The sequence below is a fragment of the Gymnodraco acuticeps genome, unplaced genomic scaffold (assembly GCF_902827175.1).
Source record: "Gymnodraco acuticeps unplaced genomic scaffold, fGymAcu1.1, whole genome shotgun sequence".
Taxonomy (NCBI): domain Eukaryota; kingdom Metazoa; phylum Chordata; class Actinopteri; order Perciformes; family Bathydraconidae; genus Gymnodraco; species Gymnodraco acuticeps.
In genome coordinates this window covers 2,393,703-2,410,942 of record NW_022992149.1, presented here as the reverse complement: position 1 = coordinate 2,410,942, position 17,240 = coordinate 2,393,703, and the positions used below count along the sequence as shown (strand labels likewise).

The 17,240-nt window shown below is 40.2% G+C and overlaps 1 protein-coding gene across 1 annotated transcript in view; it reads left to right on the top strand.

Annotated features, from left to right (window-relative positions):
- Positions 1–7,680: 7,680 nt before the first annotated feature.
- The window catches only part of cps1 (carbamoyl-phosphate synthase 1, mitochondrial), a 68,277-nt gene continuing 58,717 nt past the window's right edge, over positions 7,681–17,240 (top strand). The window contains exons 1-12 of the mRNA XM_034204051.1: positions 7,681–7,996; positions 9,149–9,258; positions 9,517–9,661; positions 11,611–11,700; positions 11,787–11,843; positions 11,939–12,031; positions 12,179–12,268; positions 12,613–12,741; positions 14,186–14,292; positions 14,653–14,794; positions 15,014–15,091; positions 17,068–17,166. Coding sequence (XP_034059942.1) covers positions 7,871–7,996; positions 9,149–9,258; positions 9,517–9,661; positions 11,611–11,700; positions 11,787–11,843; positions 11,939–12,031; positions 12,179–12,268; positions 12,613–12,741; positions 14,186–14,292; positions 14,653–14,794; positions 15,014–15,091; positions 17,068–17,166 — 1,266 coding nt within the window. The 5' untranslated portion in view covers positions 7,681–7,870. The remainder of the gene's footprint in view (positions 7,997–9,148; positions 9,259–9,516; positions 9,662–11,610; positions 11,701–11,786; positions 11,844–11,938; positions 12,032–12,178; positions 12,269–12,612; positions 12,742–14,185; positions 14,293–14,652; positions 14,795–15,013; positions 15,092–17,067; positions 17,167–17,240) is intronic.

Below are 17,240 nucleotides of genomic sequence, written 5' to 3'. Positions count from 1 at the left end.
GTCATTGTTTATTTCAGTCCCTCACAAAGTTTGTTGGGTTGAGAAGCACCTGTGTTTAATTGGTTGGTTTGTACCACTCTTAAGACGAATGTGACGTAAAAGCACAGCGGGATGAAGACCTGCAGGGGCTTTCAGCTGCTGATGCCAGTAAACCAGACAAGGCTAAGAGTGCAAATTCAGTCTCCTTAATTCTTGTCTATATCCGTCTCCCAGTGCCAGTAGTGGAGCGCTGCCACAGTGACAGGACCTGGTGACGTAGGAACTGCATGAATTCCTCCACCCCCCCCCTCCAATCAGCCAGCCCCCCCATTTCGCTGACCCCATCTCCGTGAGGGCAAGCCAGAGAAAGCCTCGGTCGCTCAGCTGTCATCAGGGCTCACCCGGCACCCCACTTCACCTTTCGAAAGTCTCACTTCCCTTCACGGAAACTGCCCCGGTCCCTGCACCTGTGCTGGAGTCCAATCTGAGCTCCACTAAAAAGTTCTTATGTATTCAGCATTAAGGGAAGAGCTGGCCTTTATTAAGATGTGATAGCGTGTCGGCTTGTGAAAAACAAAAGAACAAGACATCAAGTTTGTTTGACAATTACGTTTATTGTGTGAATGATACACATTCAGTTTTTTCACATTTTGCATCATTGCAGGTAGGTGGGTTTTTTGTGAGTTAGTTTTAGGAGTATTTCTGTTATTGTTAACTCCAGTGCCAATTAATAGTTCCTTAGACAAAAGCAGAAAGCGTAAAAACAGTCACTCTCCTCTGTGTGGATAACGTTTGCTCCTGCTTTCTTAACCAACTAAAAATACCAAATACATTGGAGTGTACTGTTACTAATTCTCAGTATCACATTAGTGAAGATAAACATCTCCTTCTAAATAAACATGTAACCCTTTACTTATTTTTTCTTCAGTGTCCAGCTCCCCTGGGAAAGCCATACTGGAGATGTGAGGTCAGAGCCCCTAAAAGTGGGGAAGGGGCTTTAAGGCTATGGTAAAGCCCACAAAAGGGGCACATGCCACGTGAAGATCCATTTGAACAAACACCGTGGCTCAACACCACTGTATAAGGAAAGAGAAGGTGACATTAAGCTTACGGGTGCAGGGGTCATCGTTATTCATGAACATTTGTTTTACTATTGATTTTTCTAAATATTTCACTTGTGAAATGCCAAAATAATGTGTAAATATCAGTTGCATTCAAGGTGGGGCAACTTTATTTACGATGGACATTCCCTACAGAGGTTTGTACAGAGTACATTCCACCTTATGTAACGTTTACTATGTCAGTTATTGACGGTCTGGAAATATGAGAAAGGAAAGAGCCTTAGATCTGGCTCCTTTGAAATAGTCATAACTTGCATCTCTATTTTCTATCTTTAGTTTTAATTCATAAATAAAGCTCCAGATTTAACTACACTCATTGTCTTTGCAAGAAAAGTTGAGTGAATGGTACTCAAATTGAAGACATAAAAGAAACAGAAAATAATCTTCAAGTCTATCCTGTATCGCTGTGCAGCAGTGAACTAAACCCTAATGTCAGCATGCTAAGTGTACGGTGTCAAGTTATCGTTTTCTAATTATCACTTAGCAGCCTACAGCTGAGTCAGATAAGACTGTTTTATACTGTATGTTTTTTCAAATATATGTTTCGATATATAAAATATCTGGCCTGATAATGGTCTGCACAGTCAGAAGATCACCAAAGTGATAATAATCACTCCTCAGGGAAACATGAATATCTGAGTGGTTATGTTTGCTGTAAACAAAACATGGAAATCATAATTCTTCTGAAAACAAAAAATGTGAATCTTATGGTGACGCAAAAGAAGAGGTCACTAGATTAGGATACATCATCTGGGAACCATGAATCTCAAATATTGTGCAAATCCATCAAACGGTTTTTGAGATCTTTCTGTATGGACCAATGTGGTTTACCAACACGCTGAACGCAAGACCAAAATGCCATGCTGCAAAAATAATTTATGATGGGAAGAGAGCATATCCATAACCTGCAAATACTTTAAAATCAGTGGCCAGCTTTAATTAGTGATGTTTAAATTAAGCATAAGGCAAAAATAGGACTTAAAGAGAGGGTGAATCTTGTATTATTGTGAATTAGTGTTCTTATATACGCTAAGTACAATACATAAGGGGGCTGGTTAGTCTGTGTTGTTCCATGCTCAGACAATACTGTCCATCTAATCTATAATCATCCTAGTTAGGGCCGAGACTATGAATGACAGCTGTCAGAGTTATTGACCTATGTTCCTTATTTGGGCAGGCTGGCCTAACAGCTGATGAAAATGGGCTGTTAGAAGTACAGTTCTTTAGTTATTTTCTCAGCCAGCCGTATTATTTCCATTAAAGTTGAGCCAACGAGTATACAGAAAGTCCACACAGCTTACTGAAAGATTATTTTAGAATTAAAGTTGTTTTCTGCAAACCGTCCTTAGTAATAACACCCACATTACCTTCCACACACGAAGGTTTAGTCAGCTTCTCTCTCTCCAGGATGTGTTGCAAACATTATCATGCATATTACTCTGAGCCTGACGGGAATAAGATCAGATGAAACATCAGTGATCACTAAGGGGAAATTGGGATGTTTAGGCATCATCAAACGGTAATGGGAAGCAGAACAAATTAGGCACATTTAAACAAAACATTAATATTAGCCAGCTACTTCATTTTATTTAAATCATTTCACCTCATTTGCATCAGCATTCTGTAGAGATATCGCAGCCAAGAGAGGCAAGCTACGGGCTCCAAGATCTGACACGCAGGGATGAAAAACATGTTAATGGAATAAGGAAAGGAGTGTCGTTAAATTGTTTCCATCATCTAAGAAATAAAAGCTTTCTTGGATTGTGTCATTTGAGATTGAAGAATAGATTGATATTAGAGGAAGTCTTTTTAGGGGATATTCTTTTGCAAATTCGTATGCTTGGAACTATCTTTTAATGTGTCACCACCTCACCCACTGGCTTTGTCCTTTGGCGAGGAGGGGGGTTTGCTTCAGGACAGGCGCTATAACTGTCTCCTCTCAGGAATGACGGCGTGATCTGAAGCTCTTTTGCATGCTTGCGGCAATGCTTTAATTGTGATCTCTCAAATACACCCTCAGTCTTCAGCATTGTCATTCATGTTGACTAAATCATTTTGAACTGTATATTCAAGATTCTTTGAAAGAGAAAATACATGGGTAGAGATTGACAGACCCATGGCCTGCCCTGACCTCTGGGTCTACTTGGACTAAGCATGATTAATGAAATGAGAAGAACCTGAGCTTGGGAAACAAATAATGTGATGAGTGCGATGTGGTGCAAGATGCCAGAGATGCTGCAGCTCCTGGGTCATTTGGCCTCCGTGGGGAGTAGTAACGTCAGGAGGAAGGGTCTAGGGCAGCGGTGTCAAACTCAAGGCCCGGGGGGCAAATCCGGGCCGCGACTTAATTTTATGTGGCCCGCAAGAGCTTGCAAAGAATATAATACGTTTATTACACGGTTACATGCCACTTTACAGAAGCATGTTGCCCATAAACTACATGTCCCACTATGCATCTCATTTTGTGACATGGCACTGAAGAGACTTGCAATTATTTGCCCTAGACTTTTGCCTTCAGACGTAGTTAATTATGAAGTTATTACCCTATCCGAAAATAATCCAATGCAGAGGCAATAATGTAATATAATACATTATTTTATATATATTATATATTTATATAGTCTTAAAGTTACAACTGGCCCTTTGGGTGCAACCATAAGGCTAATGCGGCCCGCGATGAAATTGAGTTTGACACCCCTGGTCTAGGGAATGACAGGGAGCTCCAGTGGACTTCCTTTGCAACAAGAAAAATGCAGCATATAGGTCACCCAGTCCGCCATATGTGATGACTAGAAAGTATAGGCTTCAGACTCTGGCTCTTTCCTCGCCCCCCCTTCACACCCCCACCTGTCCTTTTTCAAACCCCCAGTGCTTCCTCCCCTGCCCTCCGACCATGCCAAAAGGAATGATAATGTAACTGAGCTCGGGGGCACAGATGGAGCCTATTTATAGGCCCTACAGAGAGGTGTGAAGTTTCTTAGGATTTCTAAGAGCGGGAGCCATGGCTCCTTAAAGGGGTCGGGTGTGTGGCCCGCATGCTCTCTTTCCCTCCCTCGCTCTCTCAAAGCCCTCCACTGGCCACACAGGAATTAGAATGGGGCAGGCTAAACAAAGCTACTCGCTTGCCCTTTTTACTGGGGACACTACCTCACTACAGAGGAAGGGAATCCAACCCCAGGGCTTAAGAGATCGTCTCTTCCTTATCGTTCTCCAGCTGATGACCTGATCTTCCTTTTTACAACTCTGGAGGCTGAAGCTGCCATCAGCCCAAACAAGAATGGTGACGCTGTGAGGGGGTCTTCTTCTTCTGTAATTTGACAGCACATAATGTAGCGCGGTATCAGGATGGGGCCAAAGGACAATTCTAAAGATGGATATAATAGTGTACATATTTAAGCCATTATACACTCTGGGGACACTGTGGCTTTAATTACACTCTTCTGGGATAAAAGAATACCTCAAACAAAAAATTATAGTTACCTACATATAGACACCTAACCCTTCTTATCAATTACTCACCCCGTGTAACCTTAGATTTGTGAAGAAAGCTCTGTTTTTCTCTTCTTTTTTATATTGAAGTAAATGGGGCAAAACAACGAAAGAAAAATAAGTGTGGGGTTTCTGGAACATCTTCACTTGTTTGTTGCTTGCGGTTTTACCTTATTTGTGTAAACAAAAACATAAATAATAGTTGTTAGGCAACCAATATGCATCATTCCCTGTGGTCAGTATGATCATGTGTGACCAATATAGGTGAAATTACCATATTTTCTGTGCCTGAGATAAAAAAGAAAATCTGAAAATGAACCTAATTTATTTAACTGTAACAATATAAATATTCAGAATCAGAATCAGAATACTTTTATTTGCAAAAAGGTAAAAATAAACTTTATGAAATTCTCCTATTATGTTGTATTTCTCTTGAAATTATTTTGGGTCAAAAGGTCCCAGTGTTGCAGCTATTCATTCCCTTGTATTCAATTAAATGACAATAGTACCTTTTATTCATCAGCTTGTCTCCAAAAGCACTTTGAATGGCCTTGATGTTGAAGATGATTTACAAATAAGCCTGCCTTATCCTGCCTCAGAATGATATATAAAGTGGCAATATCTTGAATAATGTCGATCTAATCCTGTACTGAACAAACATCATCACAGATCCCTCAGAGCACCATCCATTATTTCTGTCATCTCAGGGCCGGAACTGCTTGGATACCTGGCAGAGAGAAAGGCGAGGGAGCCACCGGTCTATTCACGTCCTCTCTTAAGCTTGGTCACCATCTGAATATCACTCTTGGAACTGCAGACAATCTGGGGTCTCTCAGCCGAGGACAGACACCGCAGCTCATTAGTCCATGCCCCGGCCAATCTGTGGAGGGATTCAAAGGGCAGCTAATCACAGCCCTCCCCTCAATAAAGAGTCATACAGTACATTTCACTGGCTTCTCATGTTTGCACAATCATCACTTAACAATGTTCCACTGTATGTGATTCATCATAAACAGTAAGTAGCTAGGGAGGCTTTTTGAGGGAACAAGGGTTTGAAAATAGAAACACATTTTTTTTTTTTTTAAAGAAGCCGAAATAAGATTTTATTTGAAAGTCTGGGAAATGTGTGTAAACATTTATCCCCACTGATTAGCATTATTTCACGCATTAAGAAAGCCATAATATCTAAGCTTTGGGTATTACTTGCTTTTTTTAATTATAAAATGTGTGCAGATACAATGTATATTGCAGATATAAGAAAGTAAGTTGAGTGTGTTCACTCCTCACTACAACTCTGCAAAATGGAGACACTTGTCAGATCTGTGCTTTTCTTCAAGTAGTAGGCCTAGAGACCATATCAATGTGCCAACTAGATTTGTAATTCTTATCTTTGTTTAAACTGCCACCAAATGTCATGGGTAATACTATAAACCTAATACAACTTTGAGTCATATTTATCATGACACTGGTGTATCCCATCATCAGAGCCTCTACCCAAACAGAATGATCAATACAGTTCCTTAACTAAGCTTGACTAGTTGAGGTCAGGATAACCAACTTCTTTCCTTAAACTTCTGTTCGGTTTTTGATTCGACCAAAATAGTCTTCTGCTATAAATATGCCAGTCTGTTGGAGACTTAGGATTTACACAGTCTCATCAGCCCTGTAGCAATGAGAATAATGGTGGTTAGTGGAGAATAAATACCTTGTGTAAATACTGAACAGCTATCTTTTACTTTAATGCAACACTTGGTAAGCAATATGAATATACAAATGTGAACTTCAATGTGGGTGTAATGTAAACTGTAAAGCCTTTATTGCTTCTGCTTCACAATTACAGGTAAATGATACGGCCTCACAGTGTAACTCATACATATGGAGCTGCACTGTCACACACATCACACAACAACACTGTTAACTGACTCTAAAAGCTTTTGGAAGTTGTTAGCAAACTCTACCACTGGATGTCAGCATTGCTCCACAGATCTGCAGAACAGGAGGAGCGCATACTGGATTTAGGCAAAGGGAATGGGATCTGTAGCACTAGTAACAAGTGGGTTAGACAAAATGCAGAAGAAATAGACCATGACTGCATGCATGACAGACACAATTAAAGTGTACTAAAATCAGACATGAGTTAAAACTGTAGGCCTATAGATAATTAAGTTAGGTGTAGGTGAATTCAGGATAATTCTGTGCAGTTTTAATGCTGAATATTTGCAGAATGGCTTCTGATCTTTACAAAGTTATGTGTATTTTTACCAAGTCCAATTTCTAGGGTGTAGAGGTATTTCCTGATCCACGCAAGTCCCATTACTCACACTCACTTTGTTCAGACTGCTGAACCCAGCAGAGTGGCAGTCAGGCAGCCTTCTCCACAGAGGGCCGGTCTTGCAGTGATCAGCAAATACACACACCACTCTAATCCCACCACCATGCAACATGGCCACGATCAGTTTGCCTTTTCTTTTGCAGGCAACTGGCCTCAAAGAAAAAAAGCCGTGAAGAGGAGTTTGTTGCACAGGAAGAAAAAAAAAACTACACACACTCAGATAGAGCCTCACATACACACAACTTTTTTTAGCAGGTGCATTCATTCTCATTCAGCTTGCAATTTTTGTGGTTCCTTTTCAATGACCTGAAATGAACCAAATGTAATCAATATGCCCCCTTGTGTAGGACTTTTAGAAGTAGTTTTTCTTTTATGAAATCACTGTAAAAACATAATAATATACAGCAGTTTAAAATTAATGTGAATAAAACATATTTGTCAGACAGGCTATTTGAAGTTTTAGCTAGCCATATAGTGGTGCTCAAGCTAAATGCAAAAATAACTTGAAACAGATATATTTAACTTATCCAGTTAAAAAGTATCTTTAAATATTTGAGATGTTAAAATGTTGGCCAACCAGAAAAAGTTTAATTTATTGGCCTTGTAGCATACATCCGTACTATCAGTGTGTTTCGGAATTTCAACATGTGAATGCTGGGTTCATCCATGTTTGAGAGAAAGTAGGGCGTTTTCCTGGAGACCAATCTAAACGCTGAGCGCGTCAAGCGGTGAGAAAAACAACTGTTCATCTACCAATCATGATAAACTTCAAGCTCGCAGTTGAACCTACACGAGGAAAATCCAAATCCCATTGAGCTAGTGTCTCCTAGAGTCAATTTACAATTCATTGTAGACTTTGTTAGACAGTTTAAATAGTAAGTCATTTTTATATCGGGAAACCTTTCATTCACGACCGTGCCACTTTGCCTAAAGAGTAACGTAGGCTAACATGACAACAATCCTGTTAGCTCATAGCGTTGTTAAATCTCTGAGACAAGGATGCATTGTTGGCAGAAGAGTGGGAAACACTTCGGGATGGCTGAGACTTCAAACAGCTAAACTTTTTAGTGTGAAGGTAAGACTACGTGTGAGTTAAAGTGGTTGTTGTCAGTTGTAAATGCACGATACTAACTTTTGAAGTGCCTTCAATGTAGTGCAGACACGGTGTTCCTCTGAGCTTCAGGCCAAATTCCGCTGAAAAATCTATTGTTTGTGATTCATTGGCGTTAAAACACACATTTTAAAAACATGTAAGAACTTGTTACACATTTTTCTTTTTAAATCAAGGGCTACTTCTATTTTCGGCATACCTTCAACAGAAGAGAAAGCATTTCTTTAGACATTATTTTAACTTGGTATAGTTAACCAGCTCCATTCATCATAGCGCTCTTGCATTTAGAAACGAAGCTTTCTGAGTGACAGAAGCAGTAAATAGTTGAACAAGTATGAACTGTGTTGAAATAAATGGTTTCCAGTGGACGGTCAATACGCCGAGTCCACATAAAATACACAAGCGAAATACTTGCCTGAAGTACAGTATGTGCTAGTGCAGTTGACAAATACTGCAGTAAATTGCCCTATTTTGAATGCAGTTTGGTGCGGCGACACGCTTAAAGTATTAACTCACAACAAGTAAATAGTAAACCATAAAAGCATAATAGTCTTCATTATTATTTAACCGGATTTCCAGATTTGTTTTTCTTAGGTAATGTGTATCATGCTGTAGCTGCATCATGTGTGTTGCATCACTTTGGAGGTGCGCCCTGATTGCAACATCCACACAATATTACTGAATAAGGCAAATTATACATCTATGGTGCTTTTGGAAATAGGAGTCTTTAGTAAGACTATAAGAGACGGTGCCTGCCTCGAGGTCATATTGAGAGACACACACACACACACACACACACACACACACACACACACACACACACACACACACACACACACACACACACACACACACACACACACACACACACACACACACACACACACACACACAGAACAGATTTGTCTGTCTCAGCATTCACAGCACAATTCACATTGTCCTGCAGTTTCAGCATGAGTCTCACTTCATCCAGCTATCACTACTTAATTCATAAGCCGACAACACATCTATTTCAAACGTTTGCCTTTGGTTTCTCCAAACTCTTCATATAAAGGGAATTCATTATTCTTGGGGGAGATTTATCTTGCCATCTGCCTGCTCTCTTTTAAATCCCAGGCCCAGACAGCCCACCTGGTCTTGGAGGATGGCACCAGGATGAAAGGATTTTCCTTTGGGCATGATACCTCTGTAGCCGGGGAACTCGTCTTCAATACTGGCCTAGTGGGGTAAGAAGGAGACATGCTGACATAAGTCGAACTACATTAGATTCAAGAAAGATCTGTTTTAAATCAACAAAATAAATCAGATGGTAAATACTAAAATATGAACCTGGCTTTGAGCTTCACAACTTTGCATCCAGTTGTTACATTTCCTCAAATGTCTTTACACGATGAAGTTACACTGCATTTTTCACTTTATAGAGGATAATGAGACGATAATATGACGATGTGCGTTATCATCACAATATCGTATCCTTTCTTTAGGTATCCTGAGGCCCTGACTGACCCCAGCTACAGAGGTCAGATCCTGACCCTCACCTACCCTATAGTGGGAAACTATGGGGTACCCAACAGCCAGGAACTGGACGGGCTTGGCCTGAGGAAACATTTGGAGTCAGAGCGCATCCAGGTATGAAACTCAGTGGGGGTTTGGGGGTGTCAGGATTGGTGGAGGCCTCGGTGCTGCAATTACCAACTCCTGCTTTGATCCTGTCAGTCTGTTGGAGAGTGCTCCACCTTGGTCCAGATTGAAATGTTAACATGAATTGCTATTGCCATTTATAACCACATCCATAATACTCCCAACGACCTTTGTGATATTCGTTCCTTTTTTTTTTTAAACTTCACCGCTGGGTTGACACTACATTCCTCAACAACTATTAGCTGGATTGCCAATAAATCTGGTGTTCTGAATCTGAAATTAATTTCCCCCTAAGCAGTGGCGTTTTTATATGTACAAAAGTGGTGGGGCACAAAACACTTAGATGTCTATAAGCTTCTGCAGTGAGGTTCATGGCTGGTGAGGCACTGGCACTGACTCTTCAGGTTTACAAATATTATATTTTGACCTAAATCAAAATATAATATTATTTTCAAAAGCTTTTTTTGTCTGATGCTTCAATTAATTTTAAACGGACAGTTCAACAAAAGGATACCCAAAAAATATAATTTTATCATTTAAATATTGAATTGTTCTCTCTTAGTAAGATCCCATTTTCAATAAAATTGCAGTCTTACCTTGACTTGAAGATTAAGTCCATTTGCCTATCCTTCTGGACAAAAATCTCTTTTACTTTTTTGTAAAAGTCCTCCTTATGTTCTTGTAGTTTCAAAAGTCTATCATAAATCTAATCTAATCAATAGATTTATGATTAGAAAATTATAAAAGTAGGGTAGACATGTGGATATTATCCGGCTGAACAAAACGTGCATTTATCTAACAGCTACGTTTCCCACAGACCTTATTTGGAGCTATTTTCTAAAATCCTATGGAGAAATCTCATTGCTGTTTTGTCGAGGGAAGCAGCTTACTTCCGGGTTTTAGGACGCCTCACTGCAGCTCTCTCTCCTCCTCTTCACACACCACACTTTTCGCGGCACACGTACTTACAGCCAATCAGCTCTGAATGATGTGAGATGACGTATGGTGGGGATGGCAGCACTATGCCCCTATGGTCATTATTTTTTTGCCACACACATTAAATAGGAAAATATTCTGAGCAACCGCAGTGTAGTTTTTACAGTCACCGTTCACTTAGACAGAGAGAGGGAGGGGCAGGATCGGGTTTTGTCCCACATGGCTCGAAACAGCTCAATAGGCACACACTATAGACACTAATTAGAAGAACACAGACTAAAACAGCAATGTACAGACGAATCAGATGATTAAACAATTATTTTGGTGACATATTGTGCATTTTCTGGTTCACCCTTTTATTCAGGGTTTCTTCTAAAACAAATCTTCTTATATTGTCTGAATTAGGTATGTCATGATGCCAAACCTGTTGTAGATGATACCGATAACAATGTAATCCCACGATTATTTATATCGATTCAAGCCAATATTAAAAAACAAAACATATCACTGACTCCCATGTCCTTCAGCATGCACTTCTTTACTCTATTATTTGCATTATAGTTTTTGTTTGGGAATTAAATGAGGTCATAATGTACACTACCCCTCACAGCTATATGGATGTATGTTGAGAGTAATAGAATAGTACATAGAGAGTATACATTGAGAGTAGAATATACATTTGATTTGAGCCTCCTATAATATTAAACCTTGTAACTTTTGGGGACTGGCCTTTTTAACTATATTCTGACATGTTATAGCCAAAAAAAATGCATTAAATAATAGTTAGTGGCATTCCTACACATAACAGCACAACAACAGTGCAATATTTTATTGTTTAATAAATGAAAGACAACATGAACCATGCTTGAGGTATTCTTGACACCATTCACCTGCAAGAGCTGCAGTATTACACAACACCTAGAAGTGATATTAAGCAATTATGGACAACAGCGGCTTTTTAGTTTGACCTTTTTTTTAAGGTTGTGCTTTGGCGTTTCTAGGTATCTGGTCTTCTTGTTCAAGACTACAGTTACGAGTACAGCCACTGGAACTCTGTCAAGTCTTTGGGACAATGGCTGCAAGAAGAGAAGGTATGGATTCAAAGTTTCCGATGTAATCTCAGAGAGGCAAGTCTGCTGCTGGTACATTTTAAAATGTGACTTTCCTCCCGTTGAAGGTCCCTGCACTGTTTGGAATAGACACCCGAATGCTGACCAAGATAATCAGAGATAAGGTACTGTAAATGTCAAGGTGTGAACTGCTTCATCCTTTACAATTGATGAAGCAGTTGTTTGATGAACTGGTATTGTGCTTGTGATTTCTCCTCAGGGCACAGCTTTGGGGAAAATAGAATTTGATGGGCAGCCTGTGGAGATATCTGACCCCAACCAGAGGAACCTGGTAGCAGAGGTCTCAACCAAGGTAACAGCTGCTATAACAAAAAACATCCCAAAACACCTTTTCTTCCCATTGCACAATATGCCCCGTACAATATGACCACTCGGATCATATTCACTCTGTGGACAATTGCTGCTGATTAGTGATTTCCGGTGTCTTTTTACCCACTAGGAAACAAAGATCTTTGGAAAAGGAAACCCAATTAAAGTGGTGGCGGTTGATTGCGGTATTAAACATAACATCATTCGCCTGTTGGTCAAGGTAAGAGAAAAAAAAGCGGGTGTCAAAAAGAAATCCCTTTTCTTGTTGAGTGTGCATCCTTCTTAGTTTACAGACTTGGAGATGACGTTTTTATGATGTTGCCCCAAATGACCCTGTCTCCATAAATATAAAAAATTAGTCAAGACGCGTCACATTTTCAACCTGACCTGACCTAGAAAATATGAGATGGTAATGTTAGATCTGACAAACTGTTCACAACTCGAGGCAGGAATTCTCAGCTGGTGCCAAATTAGTATACAACTATGAAGTTATTTTGGGTGAACTTACAGTACAATATCATGCCTTTATATCACAGAGTGTATGTTCTGTATGTCTGTGTGCAGAGGGGTGCAGAGGTCCACCTCGTCCCGTGGGATCAGGACTTGATGAGTCTGGACTACGACGGGCTTTTCATCTCCAATGGACCAGGAGATCCGTCTCTGGCCAACACACTCATTAACAACGTCCGCAAGGTACAACATAATGCTCTTTTAATATTTAAATGTTTTGTGTTTTATTCGAAGATTGCCCACAAAGTGTTGCTATTTACAGTTTCACTTCTTTGTCAATTAAAAAGAGGCTTTAAGGAGGCTGAAGATTGTCTGTAAAATGACATTCTAATTGTAACATAGTCTTTTAGACTTTGTCAAGTACTTGTTATATTTAGTGGATGTATGGAGATTTTAGCTAGTCCATTTTTTACATTATTTTCCCTATTTTAATTTACAGTAATTAAAGTTTAGAGTCATATAATTAGGGAAACTTGATTCTCTCTTGAAGTTATAATATTGGCTTGAAAGTACACAGCTGTCCACAAGATTATTTTCATCACATAGATTATATATATATATATATATATATATATATATATATTAGTGCTGTCAAAATTATCGCGTTAACGGCGGTAATTAATTTTTTGAATTAATTGCGTTAAAATATTTAACGCATGTGCAGAATGGCCCGCCCCATACGTGCCACCAGTGGCAGCGCCAGGGTATGGCTGGGGTAGGCTACACCCATACCAAGAAATGGCTTAGCCCCACCATGAAAAATGATGTTAAAGTAAGCAAAATAAAGTCTGCCAACTCGCGCGGAGTAAATTGCACAGACAGCAGTTAGTAAGATTGATTTCAGTAGCCACGGTTTTGAAAACTTTTGTCACGTAGTGATCGTCTTCTCAATAGAACATCTTTGATAACGGCGTGGTGTTGTTACAGGAAGTCCCGACGGAGAATACTTTTGCTGTAGTACAGGGGTGCACATAACTGGTACGCAGGTTATGTGCGTAATCTGAAATGCGTACCGTCACTTGTGTCACAAAGCGCATTTGCGTACCGACGTACTTGTGAAGCTTTTCCAGAAGGCGGTTAGATCACCGGACGACAGAGTCGGTCTCCGTGTGCACAGACAGGGCTGCTGTTAACGTCGGTCTGTACAACGGAATTGTGCCAAAACTACGCCAACCGGCTGCGGAGGGAGACTTCCCCCCCCCCTTCACTGGAAAACTGCACTAAAACAGCTGATCACAACGTTCACACTCTGTGGTCAAGAAGTACTCCACGAGCCCCCCCCCCTCTGTCGACTTTCCTGAAGTACTCCCCCGTTGATAGAAATCAACACACTGAATTAAGACCCCACGGTTTGATGATTGATAGGTGTGTAGGTTGTCTTTCATTTTGACACGCAGAAAATGTTATAATAAACATAGATACTGTATGTATCTTTCCATTCCCACAACAATATGCATAAATAAATGGCATATTTTGGAAAATAGTTCGAATGGTGATTAATCATGATTAATACATTTTTAAGCTGTGATTAATCTGATTAAAAATTGTAATCGTTTGACAGCCCTAATATATATCATGATCTGCATTTTCAATAAATGTAATTTGAATGTTCTTTTGCGCTGTGCAGGTGCTGGAGAGCGATCGTCTCCAGCCAGTGTTCGGGATCTGTATGGGCAACCAGATCACAGCTCTGGCTGCCGGAGCTCAGTCATACAAGCTTCCAATGGGCAACAGGTAAAACATGTAATGCATAGGCATAATTAAGGCAAAGTGTACACTCACTTAGATAATCCTCACAAAGATTGAAATGTGCCCTGTGGACATTTTAAAAACAAACAAAAGATAATTTTACATTTGGCCAAAACACATTGGGTGTTTCCATATTAAGCTTAACAAATGTATCTAATACACGCTCCTCTTATTACATCTGCAAAGTGGAAGCATTTGAAAACCGGCATAGCATCATACATTGGTGTTCCTTCCACCAGTTGATCAGTTGAATAGTGTGACATCATTGGTATGACTGTGTGTCCTCTCACTTGCATATAAACAGAAATAAAATATTGTGTTTTCTGCTTGTCTGCGTTCTCCCAGAGGCCAGAACCAGCCGGTGCTGAATGTGAGGACGGGTCAGGCCTTCATCACGGCGCAGAACCACGGCTACGGCATAGACAGCCACTCGCTGCCCCCAGGGTGGAGCCCGCTGTTTGTCAACGCCAATGATGGCACCAATGAGGTAAATTCCCCTCTCTGATAAACAACATGGCACGTTGACATTTTCTTTCTAAAGGGTTTGTATATAAAAACACCCATTTCTCTATAATACCAAAATGTCAAGCGACGATCACACCTGAAGTTATCAAAATATCACCATTTTACCAAAAATAAACTGTAATCTCTCTGTATTAAATGCATACCTTTTTGCTAATTTTCTCTTATATCAAATATTTTCCAGGGCATTATGCACAACACTAAGCCGTTTTTCACGGCCCAGTTTCACCCCGAGGCAAAAGGCGGTCCCACCGACACAGAGGTAAATAAAGACTTTGATAGTTGTAGGAGCCAATTAACTGTGGGTATAAAGGTAGGAACCTATGTGTGTTGGGGAGAGGTTCCGCCTGAAGGCCCATACAGTTTTTGACCTCACACGGAGAACACACTCACAAGGAGCACACACGGAGAACACGCACACACGGAGCACACACGGAACACACGCACACACGGAGCACACACACAAGGAGCACACACGGAGAACACGCACACACGGAGCGCACACACACACAAACACGGGATTAAAAACAAAGCAAAAGGTATTGTGTAAACCATAAATATCATGTGGTGAATGAAACAAAGAAACCAGTAAAAAAGGGAAATAAATGGACTATTTCGAACTGGAAACGTTGGTTCTGACTTTTATTCGGCAGCAAACAAGGTGTGCGTCAATTACACCCACCAAGCGGATCCTCAGAGGCTTAAAGCGTTGGCTTAGCCTCTACAATAGTTATTCATAAAGTTCCTGTTATACAACATGTTTCTTATCTGGCTGCTTCTCAAGTATAAATTGACATCTTCCATTGAAACAGGAATTGTGTGATTGTCAAAAGCAACAATCAGGTGGCTGGTGAAAATCATTTGTTTGTATGTGCATGGTATGTTAACGGGACAAAATGCTTAATCAATCATATATAATAAATATGCAGTTCCTACATCACCGGCAATGAAAGGTGTAATCATCTGTGGTGACTGATGTTCGACTGCCCCAGAGCCACAGGTGCCAATCCCTTTCTCCACAGTGAGGCCAACATGACAGGGGAGGACTGTAGTTCAAGTCCTGGGCCAAGTATGTTGTAACCTCTCATGTCAGAGCAGAATAATGAGACCTGTCCTCTCTACCAACATGCAGCTGAAGCTCTGCTGGAGAATCCTGGGTAACAATTCATATGAAGACCACATCTCAGGGGGGTTATTAAAGCATTCATTATGAATTAAAATGCTTCATGACTACACGCACTATAATAACATTCTTAAAATGAGTCGTATGTAGGGATGGGTATCGTTAAGGTTTTAACGGTACTACTACTTTTAACGGTACTCTTATCGGTTCTTTTAGAGAAGAAAATAAGGTAAACTAAACAAACTGTGAACAAAACTAACATTGCTTTTTATTTAAATTAAATACATAATATTTCACATCAAATAGAAACAACGTTTTAACAAATCGTATTAAATAATCTGATGACAGAACTGTAAACAGAATAGCTGAAATTTTAACAAACTAAATAACTCAGTTTCCTCTAATCATTAACCCATGTTTGTATAATTGAGTTAACTCCGTGTGTTGCTGCTAGCATACATAACACCTGACGTGGAAACGTTATACTCGTGGATGGGGGTGCAGAGCTACTAGAAAGACAGTGGAACCCGGTGCATTCCTCCGTCTGAATGTGGTGCACTTTTGCTAAATGTTCAGACAAATTGCTCGTGTTACCGCCCTTACATGCTAAACTCTTAGTGCGCTTTAGGCAACGAGCATCGAGACGGGTAAAGTTTAACCACACCTCGGAGCGGGTTCTCTCCGCCATCTCCTCCGTGTGTGTGTGTATTGCTGTATGTAGCATCTGCATGTGTGTAAACTGCCCCGCCCCCTCGCAAGCAGGCGGGGGAGAGAGATCGAAAATACTAAAAATAATCGTAGAAGCATTTTGAAGTCTTTTTGCGTATTAGAAACGGAGTTTGCGACACTAAAACTGCAATATAATGTTTGTGTAGCAATAATACACATGACATATATTTTGTACATGTCTCCAGTAACGATAAAAAGACCGCTAACGTCGGAGCTTAACGGTACCACGGTCTTTAATCATTCAGCCTCGGGGCCCGTTTAATACCGGGGCTCGGTACCCATCCCCAGTCGTATGTTAGGTCAATAGTAGTATTAATTAGACTTACAACAAGTGAATTACAAATTTTGAAAACTGGTTATATTGACATTATTTCTTGTGTCTACAGTTCCTCTTTGATTCCTTCATCTCCCTGATCAAGAAAGGAAAAGATGCCACTGTAATGTCTGTCATGCCTGCGAAACCTTACATACCGCCCAGAGCTAAGGTAAAGTATGTCAAACAGGTATATCAGAGTTATGTACGTTTAGGAAGAGCATGTTCCTTTAGCTGTGTTCGAGT